Consider the following 15172-nt stretch of genomic DNA (forward strand, 5'->3'; position numbering starts at 1 on the left):
GGGGGATTATATTATTCTCTATATGCTCTATATTTTGTGCTCTTCCGGATTATTTGACAATTTTGCTATAGGGATTGCTACGGTTACATTATATATTGTTGTATTTATAATACTGATTACCAGAACAAAGGTTCTGATTGCTTAAAACAAAGGTGCTTACAATATATAAAGCAAAATATGAAGAAATAGCCTTACAACTTATAAACTTATTACAACTTAAAAATAAACCTAATAAAGGCCTTTTTTATCCATAACTGAAAATGTGTGATATCACAAAAAATAAAAATATATATTTATAATTATGCACAAATTAATTTTTGTTGCAAACATAAAACCCAAAATGAAAGAAAAAATTTAAAGCCCCAGTTTCCATTGCGGAGTGCCAGTCCATCGTGGTCCATCACTTTTGCTGCCATTCTTGCATCAGACCCGACCCTCACCCTGGCGAAGAGGGTTGCAGCTGTGGTGGTCATTGAAGCGAAAGCTCGGGCTTGGGAGGAGTTTGGAAAGACCGCGGAGAATGACTGCCAGACGGCCTCCAAGGTGTTCTGGCAAACCATTCGTCGCCTTAGGAGGGGTCGGCGGGATGTTGCCCAGGCTGTTCTCAGCAAGGGTGATGAAACGCTGACTTTGACAGAGGAGATGGTTGAGAGGTGGAAGGAGCACTTTGAGGAGCTCCTCAACCCGGTGGACACGCCCTCCTTTCACTAGAGGACTGCACTGCACCACAGAGTCAAAAGCCTGGTCTACACTGGGGGGGGGGGGGGGGTGTCGATCTAAGATATGCAACTTCAGCTACAAGAATAGAGTAGCTGAAGTCGACGTATCTTAGATTGACTTACTTTGCGTCCTCGCGGCGCGGGATCGACGGCCGCCGCTCCCCCGTCGACTCCGCTTCCGCCTCTCGCGGCAGTGGAGTTCCGGAGTCGACGGGGAACGCGTTCGGGGATCGATTTATGCTTCTAGACGAGACGCGATAAATCGATAGATCCATCACTACCCGCCGATGCGGCGGGTAGTGTAGATGTACCCAAAGAGGCTGAAGAGAGGTGGTTGTGAGAGAGGAAAGTGCAGAGAAAAGCACAGAAGGCCTCAAGCCTCATGTAGTTATCTGGCTTCATTCTCTGGCCCTGTGCCTAACACCTGCATTATAAGTGGCAAGGACTGTTGCTTGAGAATTAACTGTTTAGCCACTCACGATGCTTGATACACAGTAACTGAACTGCTTTGCCGATTACACCATAGTCTTTTGAGATGGTCGGCTGCCATATATATTTAATCAAAAGATTAAAATGTTGATTTTATGCATTCAATTGAATTTGAATTTCCATCCAAATAGAGCTTGACATAAAACAATCTCAAATAAAGAATTAATCCTCTTCTACTAAATAAGAAATTAATCATTCACCATTTTCTAACAATTTAAAAAAAAGAAAAATTAAGAATCTGAATAAATGTAAATTAAGCTATATAATTGTTTAAATAAATGAGTATAGATATAATGCATCCTCCTAGTTAGCAAAAAGAAGCACCAAATTTAGAGTAGAGGCCACATTTATGTTAATTTCAACATGTTTTAATGCTTACCAACTAATGAGAATCAACCTTTCTTTAGGAAAATAACGCTGCCCCTTTTTGATCTGAGCAGCTAGTCAAACTTTGGGGCCCTGGGTTTGTTCCAGCTGGGAGTAGAAATTGGTGATAGACAGGTATTTTGTTGATGCAGTTTGGTTTATTTACAAATGTGTCTCTGAATGCAGAAGGAATCAAGCAGGAAACAGCTTCTTTTCCTCACAGCACCAAGAGCACTCTTTTCATCCTGCACCCCTGACCCAAAAACCTCTCCCCAGTTTTCTTTCAAGGTCAAACACTGGACTTCCAGCTGCTCCTTCCAGCTATATCATTCTCTGGTCCTCTGTATTCTATCTATTTTCTCAAACTCTCTCACACAATACTCAGCAAACCCCGCACCCACCCATTCAGTCCAAACTCATGGGCAGGTTCACATAACCCTTTAATCTTAGGTAAGGGCTTGTGATTAATTTATTCTTATAGTTATGTTAATTCAAGGCTCAGTTCACACCCATCCTTCTCAGCAGGGTTTAACTCGAACTATAACAAGGGTTCACCCAGCTCATAACAGTAACTAAAAAGTACAAATGCAAAACACGATTATAATGGATTATTTAAATCAAGGTTTCCTGCTTGCTGATTTTAATCATGGTTTAAATCGGTGATTTACATTGCTTTGATTTAAATAAATCCACCAACCAGAGTTACCTTGAGCACATCCCTCTGTTCTCTACATTGGCTTCCCATGGAATATTGAGTTGAGTTCAAGGTCTTGGTCCTTATCTTCAAGACACTCAACTGTCAGGGACCAGGATATCTAAAAGATTGTCTAAAGTGTTGTGATGAAGACCATGGTTCAATTACTCTACTTTTCACACGCAGTGGAACTTTCTACCATAAGGGAAAAACTCATCTGTGCAGAACGTAGAGCTTTCTTGCAGACTGGTCCAAGACTGAGGAACAAACTTCCACAGAAAATAAGGACCATCACAACCTTCACCACCTTCTGCTCCAAGTGCAAGGCACACTTCTTTGATCTTGCCTTCTCTAGCATAAACACACAGTACCGTGTAATTATTTATAAACAAACAAGCCTACCTAAACAATACACAACACACAGAAGTTTGCCCCTGAGAAGAAGCTGAGAGAACAAACCATATATGACAGATGTTAGTTATGTTGCTTAATGAACTACTGGAAGGTGCTCTGATACATTGGTGACGGAAGGTGGTACAAGAACCTATAAGGAATCGAATAGACTGCAATAGGTCGGCCCTTATCAGTGAGCATCTCATATTTTCTGAAAACTACATTAAATATTTCATCTTTCTGACATGGATATTTAGTGTTCCATAAATTGTGAAAACTGTGCTTTGTTCTAAATTTCTATTGTTCCCCAGCAAACTCTACTATGCTTAGTTAGCCCAGGGCCTGCAGAATTAACCTCTGCTGATTCTGACTTATGAGCTTTTGGGAGAGGTTTTAAGACAAAACTGGTGGTCTGATATGTTCCAGACATCTTTTTATTTTAAATCAACCAAGCCTATATGCATAGTTTTTATACAAATATATTTAGGAGTTAATGCGTAAATCAACAATTAATTTGATAAGTTAAATTGCCTAGCTCTGGCAAAACCAGCTAAATTTGTGATTGCAAGCCTGTAAGAAAGTATTAGAGAGAGGCTCTCTCCCACATAATCAAATCAAACTGTGTTTTGCAGTAGCAAACAATTAAACTATACACCTCTACCCAGATATAACGTGACCCGATATAACACGAATTCGGATATAACGCGGTAAAGCTGCACTCTGGGGGGGTGGGGCTGAGCACTCCAGTGGATCAAAGCAAGTTCGATATAACGTGGTTTCACCTATAACGCGGTAAGATTTTTTAGCTCCCGAGGACAGCGTTATATTGAGGTAGCGGTGTAGTTTATTTTACTACAAGCCCTACCCAGACTTAGTTTAATTTGCCAACCATCTCTTGCCTTTCCAGCAAAAATAAATGCCTCGGACTGCAGCTTATAGTTTGCATTATTCTCCCTCTTAATATCAAACCGTATCTCCAAAAAACAGCTATGACCAAGTTTGCAAGGCCCTAAAGGTTGCTACACAGCCTACTCTGGTTTGGCTGGAAAATTAAACTGTTGGTTGCCATTCTGACAAAAATACTTTGAACTACTTAAGTAGCTGACAAGCCCATATCCAATCTCTCCTGTGAAGTCGCCAGAGACCACTGACCAGGCATCATGTTGAAACTGGAACTCAGCCTCAGGTATGCATGCTTAGCAGAACACTTATCCTTGGTTCAACTAATTTCTGAAGCAATTTCTATGTGGCTGAGATCAGGTAAGCTCATTCCTCCTTCCCCTCAAACTGGCAGCTCAGCTTATTGCTCTGTTCATGACTAAAGGCTTGTCTACACTGGCAATTTACAGTGCTGCAACTTTTGCTGCGCTCAGGGGGGTGTTTTTTCACACCCCTGAACAAGAGTTTCAGCGTTGTAAAGCGCCATTGTAGACAGTGCATCAGCGCTGGTAGCTACGCCCCTTGTGGAGGTGGGTTTTTTTAGAGCACCGGGAGAGGGCAACCACACAAGCCACGTTAAAGCGCTGCTGCGGCAGCACTTTAGCATTGCCAGTGTAGACTAGCCCTAAGGTGCCATTCACACTTAGTCCCTCTAACTGGCATCTCAGTGTTGCTGTACATGTTCAGTCACCCACTACCAGTCAACCCTGTTGTCCTTGTTTGGCAGGCAGGAAATCTGACACTTCCACTTGCCTAGGCAGCACTCATGCTATTGCCCAGAAACCTGGAACATGAAGTTTTCTGGTGCTTATGACTACAGTTTTAAGTGATTTAAGATGAGAGATTTCCTGGAGACAAGCTTCCAGTTTTGATAAAGTCAAATTACCACCACAATTTTATAAATTATCTTAAACTAACAAAATAGTCTTTAAATGGGATTTTAATTTAAGAATTATTACTACCTATGCTAGACTGTAAAATCTCAGTTTATAAATAACTGGATAGAAAGATCATTACTATTTTTAACAAAAATATTTATTTCAGAGACTTTCTCGCTCCCACCTCTAAATCCATTCTTCTGCAAATCTCTGATATTGTCAAAAGTAAAATATTCCTGTGACATTATGCCAAAAAGTGCAACTCTGTGGATACCTTCCAGCAAAAGTGTCACAACATTTTCATTTCTTAATAATACATTTTCTCTCTAATATACATATTTTTGTTTCCAATAACTGCAGGTTATATATTTAATTTATATATATCAGGTCACTTCAGCTCTAGTGTATGTAGGTACAAGTCCACTGACTTCAATATTTAAACCAGGATTGAATTTAGCCTATTAAATTTATTTTTAAAAAACCACAACTCCAGAAACAAACATTTCTCTGGTTGTTGATTTTAAAAAGTGGCACTTCATTAAAGCTGTTCAGATGGTTGGAATGACAGACTAAATCCCAAAGAGGGAGATTAATGAACAGAAGGCAGGTATGGCTGTCAAAAGGATCATGGTGAATACAATTTATAAACATGGTTATGGCACTATACCTGTATGGTGTGTAACATTTATCTGCACACAGAACATATACATAAATCTGCAACCCAGCTATGCATGAGTAGTGGTCAAGAAAACAACTGATAGTGTGTATGGCCCCAATTCTGAAAAACTACTGGTAATTATGCACATACTAGAACTACTTAAGTGAATAAACTTAAGTAACTCCTATACCACTACTCATAGTAGTAAATTTACACTCATGCATAAATGTTTGCCGGAGCAGGGCCTACAGAAAAGGAGATGACTCTGTGTCTTTGGAAATTCTGGTCCTTGCAGGCAACAGAATCAGCACTAATGAGTAGAGACTAGAGGCTATATAACATCACCAAAGACTGTACGATGTGTCATTATTATAAGCAATATGCATGTCTTACTGAGGATCTGCCAACTCACTTGGGGGAGGGATTAGTTTAAAAGGGATAATGTCCACCGGAAAACTAGTCCGTTTTTTTTTTTAAAGGGTTGAGAGTAGTTTTAAGTTCTCCTGAGTCCCCACACCAAATGCTGAGAGTTTTACAATCATACTGTTTGCTATTATTTTATTTATTTTAATGTTTTCTTTCTCTCGTTTTCTTGCGTGAAAGTCCCACACAAACAACAGAAAGTAAACGACCACTGGGCAGATTTTTCAGAAGTGCCCGGCCAGCACCTGGGTCTTAGTGGGAACTGAGCCTTTTAAAACCCTCCTCCTAAAACCCTCATCCTGCAATCTGACCCGCGAGGACAGAGCCTTGCAGCCACGCAGAGCCACCGACGGACTCCATGGGCACCGCAGCTGGCAGGACGAGGGGGCTATAAAGGGGAAAGAGACCAGTGCCTGGAGGGTTGCCAAGTGCACGAAGTAAAAGGGGGGGAGAAGAGAAGAGATTCAGCCTCCCCCCCATCACTTTGCACGGCACTAATCTGCGGGTCACCTGTAGCTGCGGAGGGGGGCTGGCTGGCTGGGGGCTCGGCGCCTGTGCAGACGGGGCTGTTGGCTGTTACTACCATTACCCCCATAACCATCTTCCTCCCCGGACTCCTGGGTCCCCTCCCCGGGGCAGTCCCTACGCCGGCCCCCGCACTCACCACCTCGCGGGCCCGGCAGGAGAAGTCGCTCTTGGGCCGCTGGCTGCCCCGCTTGAGCAGCTCATCCCTGGGGCTCTCGCCGGCCGGGACCCCCAGCGCCTTGTTCCGGGTCTTCACCGTCTTCACGCTGGCTTTGAACAGCAGCGTGATGTCCACGGCCATGGCGCCCCGCTCCCGCCGCCGGCCCGACCCAGCGAGCCCGGCCCGCTCTCACCGGCTGCCAGCCAGACACGCCGGCCCCGAGTCCCTCCGCACAGTCCTCCCCGTACAACTCGGCCCGCCGTGCGGGGTTCCGCCGCCTTATCCGGCCGGCCCGGCGCCGCGCCAGGGGAGAGAACCCAGAGCCAGCCCTAGTGCCAGCATGAGACCCCCCCACCCCCCAGGGAGACCCTGCACCGCCCCAGTGTGTGTGTGTGTGTACGTGGGGGGTGAGCCCCCCAGGGAGACCCTGCACTGCCCCAGTGTGTGTGGGTATGTGGGGGGTGAGTCCCCAGGGACCCTGCACTGCCCCAGTGTGTGTGGGTATGTGGGGGGTGAGTTGCCAGCTCCAGGGAAACCCTGCACTGCCTCAGTGTGTGTGCATGTGGGGGATGAGACCCTGCACTGCCCCAGTCTGTATATGAGGGCAAGGCTCCAGGAAGACCCTGCACTACCCCAGTGTGTGTGTGTGTGTGTGTGTGTATGTATGTGGGGGATGAGCCCCCAGGGGGAGACCCTGCACTGCCCCACTGTGGGGGGTTGAGCCCCCAGGGAGACCCTGCACTGCCCTGGGGGAAGGGGGTGAATCCCAAAGGGGACCCTGCACTGCCCCAGTCTGTGTGTACGTGGGGGTGAGCCCCCAGGGGGAGATCCTGCACTGCCCTGGGGGTAGGGGGTGAATCCCAAAGGGGACCCAGCACTGCCCCCAATGTCTGTGTAAGTCTGTGGAGCTAGTCCCTATCTGTCCTGGCACCGCGCTGCATCCCGGAAGCAGCCAGCAGATCCAGCTCCGAAGCGGAGGGGGCACCACGGAGACAGGACAGGCAGGGAGCCTGCCTTAGCCCCACTGCGCCGCTGACCGGTAGCTGCCCAAGGTAAGCCCACGCTCCACCCCCTGACCCAGTCCTGAGCCTCCTCCCCAAACCCAGAGCCTCCTCCTGCACTCCAAACCCCTCATCCCTGGCCCCAGCCCAGAGCCTGCACCCCCAGCCAGAGTCCAAATCCCCCCCACCCCCCGCACCCGAACCCCCTGCCCCAGCCCAGAGCCCCCTCCCACACCCTGAACTCCTCATCCACAGCCTGCACCCCCAGCCAGAGCCCTCACCCCCTCCAGCACCCCAGCTCCCTGCCCCAACCCATAGTCTCCTCCTGAACCCCTCATTTCTGGCCCCACCCCGCAGTTAGAGCCCCACCACCAGTTAGAGCCCTCACCCCCTCCCGCACCCCAACCCCCTGCCCCAGCCCAGTGAAAGTAAGTGAGGGTGGGTGAAAGCGAGCCACGAAGGGAGGGGGAATGTAGTGAGTGGGGGGTGGGGCCTAGGTGTTCGGTTTTGTGCTATTAGAAAGTTGCCTCTCTAGTGGGGGGTGAACCCCCAGGGAGACCCTGCAGTGCCCAGTGTGTGTATATATGTGGTGAGTGAGCCCCCCGGGATACTCTGCACTGCCCCAGTGTGTGTGTGTGGAGGGGGGGTTAGTCTCCCCTCCACCCCCAGTGAGTCCCTGCCCAGCCCCAGGGTGTGTGTGTGTGTGTGTGTGTGTGTGTGTGTGTGTGATGAATCCCCAAGGAGACCCTGCACTGCCCCAATGTGGGTATGGAGGAGCCCCCCAGGAGACCTTTCACTGCCCCAGTATGTGGGGGAGCTGAATCTCCCCTCAACCCCCAAGGAAACCTTTCACTGCCCTGTGACGGGTTGGATCACAGAAACCCCCTTGGGAGCTGCCACCCGATGTGCCAAGAGTACTTTTATTCCTGTTTTCCCTGCTAGCTCAGGACTCCAGCACCCTGTCTTGCCAGGCCAGACACTCCCGTCTGCTCCAACACAGATCCAGGGTCTGAATCACTTGTCCCAGAGCTGCAAGTTTACCTGAAAACAACTCACAGAAGTGTGCTTGTCTCTAGCACTCAGATGCTCAACTCCCAATGGGGTCTAAACCCAAATAAATCCGTTTTACCCTGTATAAAGCTTATACAGAGTAAACTCATAAATTGTTCGCCCTCTATAACACTGATAGAGAGATATGCACAGCTGTTTGCTCCCCCAGGTATTAATACATACTCTGAGTTAATTACTAAGTAGAAAGTGATTTTATTAAATACAGAAAGTAGGATTTAAGTGATTCCAAGTAGTAATAGACAGAACAAAGTAAGTCACCAAGCAAAATAAAATAAAATGCGCAAATCTATGTCTAATCAAACTGAATACAGATAATCTCACCCTCAGAGATGCTTCAGTAAGTTTTTTCTCAGACTGGACACCTTCCAGGCCTGGGCACAATTCTTTCCCCTGGTACAGCTCTTGTTCCAGCTCAGGTGGTAGCTAGGGGATTATTCATGATGGCTCCTCTCCCTCCTTTGTTCTGTTGCACCCCTTTATATAGCTTTTGCATAAGGTGGGAACCCTTTGTCCCTCTGGGTTTCCACCCCCCCTCACTGGAAAAGCACCAGGTTAAAGATGGATTCCAGTTCAGGTGACATGATCACATGTCACTGCAAGACTTCATTGCCCACTTGCCAGCACACACATATACAGGAAGACTCACAGGTAAACACAGCCATCTGCGGATAATGGTCCTTGTTAATGGGAGTCATCAAGATTCCAAACCATCATTAATGGCCCACACTTTACATAATTACAATAGGCCCTCAGAGTTATATTTTATATTTCTAGTTTTAGATACAAGAGTGGTACATTTATACAAATCGGATGATCATACTCAGTAGATTATAAGCTTTGTAATGATACCTTACAAGAGACCTTTTGCATGAAGCATATCCCAGTTACTTTATATTCACTTATTACCATATTTTTCTAAAACTATCCCAGTTACATTATATTCACTTATTATCATGTTTTTATAAAATCATATAGACTGCACAACGTGTCATGCCCCAGTATGTGTTTGGGGGGGGGGGGGTGAGCCTTCAGGGAGACACCACGCTGCCCCAGTGTGTGTGTGGGGGGGGGGGCGTGCCCCAAGGAGACCTTTCACTGCCTCAGTGTGTGTGGGGACATGAGTTTCCTCTCCACTCCCAATGAGATCCTGCACTGCCCCAGTTAGTATGTATATGTATGGGGGGGGGGGGGGTGAGCCCCTCCATTGCCTTATTGCATGTGTGTGTGGGATTATCCCCCTCCATCCCTCTGGGAACCCTGTACTGTCCCACTGGGGTGGGGGGTGAGCCACCCTTTCAGTCCCCAGTGAGGCCCTGCACAGCCCCAATTTGTCAGGTGGGAAGGGGTGAGCCCTACTAAAATCAACAGGACTCCCTGCAGGAATGGTGTAGGTCCATCAAGACTGGGGTTTGGGGAATACTTTTTCTTCAATTGAATCATGTAAAATAAAAATTGGAAAGGTTCATGCATTTACTAAAAGAGATCAATATCTGTCTTTGGAGCTTTGCACTCTAATCCCATTTACTTCCATGACAGCTCTGATGTATCCAAGAGCATAGTTTGGTCTTATGTTTAGCATTCACTTTTTGTTTCTTAGAATAAACATTTTGTATAAAGGAAACACTTAGCCATTACAAGCCAACACTAATTTAAAGCCTTGGCCACACACATGAATTTTGCCAGTATAGCAATGCTGGCCAAACCCTCCTGTGATGTTGCACTCTATATGATTTTATGAAAATATGCTAATGTAACTGGAATATACTTAATGCAAAAGGTCTCTTGTAAGGTATCATTACAAAGCTTATAATCTACTGAGTGTGATCATCCTATTTGTATAAATGTACCACTCTTGTATCTGAAACTAGAAATATGAAATATAACTCTGAGGGCCTATTGTAATTATGCAAAGTATGGGCCATTAATGGTGGTTTGGAATCTTGATGACTCCCATTAACCAGGACAGTTGACTGCAGATGGCTCTGTTTTACCTGTAAGTCTTCCTGTATATGTGTGTGTTGGCAAGTGGGTAATGAAGTCTTACAGTGACATGTGATCATGTCACCTGAACTGGAATTCATCTTTAACCTGGTGCTTTTCCATTGAGAAGGGGGTGGGTGGGAACCCAGAGGGACAAAGGATTCCTGCCTTATGCAAAAGATATATAAGTGAGTGGAACAGAGAAAAGGGAGCCATCATGAGGAATCCTCTAGCTACCACCTGAGCTGGAACAAGGGCTGTACCAGGGGAAAGGATTGTGCCCAGACTAGGAAGGCATCCAGTCTGTGAAAGAGACTTATTGAAACATCTTTCAGGGTGAGATATTATCAGTACTCAGTTGTATTACTGTATTAAGCTTAGACTTGCATGTTCTATTTTATTTTGCTTGGTTTCACTTTGTTCTGTCTGTTACTACTTGGAGCCACTTAAATCCTACTTTCTGTATTTAATAAAATCACTTTTTACTTATTAATTAACCCAGAGTATGTATTAATACCTGGGGGGGGGCAAACAGCTGTGCATATCTCTCTGTCAGTGTTATAGAGTGCGAACAATTTATGAGTTTACCCTGTATACGCTTTATACAGGGTAAAACGGATTTATTTGGGGTTTGTACCCCATTGGGAGTTGGACATCTGAGTGTTAAAGACAGGAATACTTCTGTAAGTTGCTTTCAGTTAAGCCTACAGCTGTTAGGGGACGTGGTTCAGACCCTGGGTCTGGGTTTGCAGCAGGCTAGCGGGTCTGGCTCAAACCAGGCAGGGCACTGAAGTCCTAAGCTGGCAGAGCAGGAAAGCAGGGGCAGAAGTAGTCTTGGCACATCAGTGGCAGCCCCAAGGGGGTTTCTGTGATTCAACCCGTCACACCTCCTAATACAGATGCAGTTATATGGTCACAAAAGTGCTTTTGCCAGTATCTCTTTTTCTGGTTCAATGAATGAAACAAGCTATATTTGGCAAAAGCACTTTTTTGTTGGTATAACTGCATCTACACTAGGGCTTTTGCCAGAATAAGTGTCGTAAAAAAAATCATAACTCTAACTACATAGGTATGTCTGCAAAACTTGTAAGTGTAGACCTGGCCTTAGGTGGGTGTTTTCATGCAATGTTTTCTTATATACAATATTATTATGGCAGGTGTCACCAGGTGGTGCTATTACAGTGTGTTATAGTTGTCCAGTTCTTTTTCTTGGGGTATCATAGACTTTAAGGTCAGAAGGGACCATTATGATCGTCTAGTCTGACCTCCCATACAACGCAGGCCACAGAATCTCACCCGCCCACTCCTGTATCAAACCCCTAACCTATGTCTGAGTTATTGAAGTCCTCAAATCGTGGTTTAAAGACTTCAAGGTGCAGAGAATCCTCCAGCAAGTGACCCTTGCCCCACGCTGCAGAGGAAGGCGAAAACCCCCCAGAGCCTCTGCCAATCTGCCATGGAGGAAAATTCCTTCCCATCCCCAAATATGGCGATCAGCTAAACCCTGAGCATGTGGGCAAGATTCACCAGCCAGACACCAGGAAAGAATTCTCTGTAGTAACTCAGATCCCACCCCATCTAACATCCCATCACAGGCCATTGGGCATATTTACCGCTAATAGTCAAAGATCACTTAATTGCCAAAATTAGGCTATCCCATCATACCATCCCCTCCATAAACTTATCAAGCTCAGTCTTTTGCCCCTACTGCTCCCCTTGGAAGGCTGTTCCAGAACTTCACTACTCTGATGGTTAGAAACCTTCATCTAATTTCAAGTCTAAACTTCCTAATGGCCAGTTTATATACATTTGTTCTTGTGTCCACATTGGTACTGAGCTTAAATAATTCCTCTCCCTCCCGGATATTTATCCCTCTGATATATTTATAGAGGGCAATCATATCTCCCCTCAGCCTTCTTTTGGTTAGGCTAAACAAGCCAAGCTCTTTGAGTCTCCTTTCATAAGCTAGGTTTTCCTTCCTCGGATCATCCTAGTAGCCCTTCTCTGTACCTGTTCCAGTTTGAATTCATCCTTCTTAAACATGGGAGACCAGAACTGCACACAGTATTCCAGATGAGGTCTCACCACTGCCTTGTATAACGGTACTAACACCTCCTTATCTCTACTGGAAATACCTCGCCTGATGCATCCCAAGACCACATTAGCTTTTTTCACGGCCATATCATATTGGCGGCTCATAGTCATCCTGTGATCAACCAATACTCCGAGGTCCTTCTCCTCCTCTGTTACTTCCAACTGATGCATCCCCATCTTATAACAAAAATTCTTGTTATTAATCCCTAAATGCACGACCTTGAACTTTCCACTATTAAATTTCATCCTATTACTCCAGTTTACAAGGTCATCCAGATCTTCCTGTATGATGTCCTGGTCCTTTTCTGTATTGGTAATACCTCCCAGCTTTGTGTCATCTGCAAACTTTATTAGCACATTCCCACTTTTTGTGCCAAGGTCAGCAATAAAAAGATTAAATAAGATCGGTCCCAAAACCGATTCCTGAGGAACTCCACTAGTAACCTCCCTCCAACATGACAGTTCTCGTTTTCAGCCCTGGCGTGGCTGGGACTCCCACTGTCAGCCCTGTGCATGGCAGGGCTCCCGCTGTCAAAATTGCAGTGAAAGCCTAATATTGTGGAATCCACAATTTCTGCAATATCGCACGTTAAGTAGGGCCCTAATAATAATTCATATATTTTACTTATTGTTCTGTTCATCATCCTATATGGTGATTCTATTGTGACATTAATGTATATTTCCAATAAAAAGAATACACAGTTGGTGGCTAACCTCACTTAAGTCACTGTCTTCTGTGCTGGATTTGTAAAGAGAAAATATTTAAGGTATTAACTAAGTGGGCACCAGGGGAGGCAAGATTCTTCATTCCAGGAATGCCACAATTATTTGTGTGAACTAGCAGTCAAATGCCATTGCTCTTTTGAGATTTAAGACATACTGTATGGGGGATATTTCAGCAAAATATGTATGTAATAAAGCCTGGAATTCACATATGGTAAATTAGATACTTAGAGATATGTTTCTTTAGAAGATATGTTGCATATTTCCACCTTTCTTTGCATTACTAAGAATAAAACAAGCATACTTGATAAAATTCCAGAAATAATGACTTGTTGATCTTGTTGTCACCCTTGTATGGAACTTTTTGTAGACATTTTTGACACATTATAACTAATGTTGTTGCCATGTGTTAACATATTTCTTGCAGGCTATGATTCTGCCATCCTTACTCTGAGTAGTCCCTCACTCTGCAAACAGTCTCCCTAAAATGAATGGGACTATTCACTTAGGGCCGCATTGTGAATCCCTTACTGCCATTGATGAGCAGTTACTTGCACCAGCAGTTTTCTTGAAGTCAATGCGATTGCTTGGGCAGATAACTCCTCACCACTAGAAATAACAGATTCACAGCTTGGCTCATAGTAAGGTATTACTAAAAGTGAGAGAAGGTGGAAGAATCAGGCTGTGTTCCTATGTATTCTTATGCTTATAGAGCCTGATCCAAAAAATAAAAAGTCAGTGGAAACCTTTTCATTGACTCCAATGGGCTTTGGATATGACTTAGAGTTTTTATATTATTGGACTGTAGCTAATGTACTCCTATGCTATTTGACTGTACTGTAGCTCTTAGGAATATAAAAGACGAGTTTGAAACTTTGACGTTCATCCTATCTTCCTGTGTTCAGAAACAGCATCTCATTGGTGCTTATTTCATATCATGGCCTATTCAATTTTTGCTTTGTTATATGCATGTAGGTACTTATAATTAAATGTTATATTATACATGATTTTGGAATGAAAATTTGACCTATTACCGTGGGTGATTCGCTATTGGCTGAAAGGGTCATATTAACCCTATGAGCTAAAATAAATAAAAATCTGAGCAATGATTGGGATAACAGAAAAAGAGGGTAGTGGGAGCTTCAGCATATTAAAGCAAAATAGATTTTAAACCGCAAAGTATAATTTAGGTCCTGATTCTGAAAAGACTTATGCACATACTTCGTTCACTGTGAATTCTCTTATTGAGGTCAATTGGATTACTTATAATGCATAAATTAAAAACATACATAACTCTTTGCAGGATTAGGATTTAAGATTGTAAACTCTTAAAATCAGGATTGTCTCTTTACTTGTGTCTGTTAGGCCCCTGCTTGCTTTTACATGCTAAGACATAACGTGTGGGTGGAGAATGAGAGAGTTTTCATCTATTTACTGAAAATAGCAAAATTATAATATTGGTTAATTCATAATAAAATTACAGAACCCATTCTTGAACTTACTGTCTTTAAAACTTCCACTCAGAGTACGAGGACAGAAGCCGATATATGTTTCAGTGGCAACATGGTGTTAAAATTCTGCGTAGCTGATCTCATCTGTCAGCAATAGACTGAGCAGCTAATCTGGAAGAGGAAAAAGTTAAAATATTTTTTTTTTTTTTTTACCTGGAGAGAAGGCTGCTTAAATGGTCTTTCTCATTAGGTATATAATACCCTTGTCCTCCTCCGCAGAGATAAACAGATAGCTTTGTAGATTACAACTACTTTAAAATCAGTTGCTAAGAACTGGTGCCCAGACCTTTTATTTGAACTTGATCCTAGCTTCCTGTATACAGTAACTGCATCTACTCAGTGGTTATTTGCAGTTCCACAGGCACGCACCTTGTTTTGAAAGTTTAAAGCTTAGTTTGGGGCCAGATAGGTTTCAGTAGTACATGCTGTAGCTTCCTGTAATTGCTAAAAGGACTAACCTTGAAACTTAAGATTTTCAGGGTGGAGTAAATTTCCTAAACACACACAAAGAACTACATTCTTTCCATAAGCACTGCAGGTAAATATGT

At 44.3% G+C, this 15172-nt stretch overlaps 1 protein-coding gene across 2 annotated transcripts in view; it reads right to left on the bottom strand.

Annotated features, from left to right (window-relative positions):
* Positions 1–6385, bottom strand: part of STX18 (syntaxin 18) — a 110131-nt gene extending 103746 nt beyond the window's left edge. For both annotated transcript variants that reach the window (XM_065405118.1, XM_065405117.1), the window contains exon 1: positions 6224–6385. In XM_065405118.1, the coding sequence (XP_065261190.1) occupies positions 6224–6385 (162 nt within the window). The remainder of the gene's footprint in view (positions 1–6223) is intronic.
* Positions 6386–15172: the final 8787 nt, after the last annotated feature.

Source organism: Emys orbicularis, chromosome 5 (assembly GCF_028017835.1).
Source record: "Emys orbicularis isolate rEmyOrb1 chromosome 5, rEmyOrb1.hap1, whole genome shotgun sequence".
Classification (NCBI taxonomy): Eukaryota; Metazoa; Chordata; order Testudines; family Emydidae; genus Emys; species Emys orbicularis.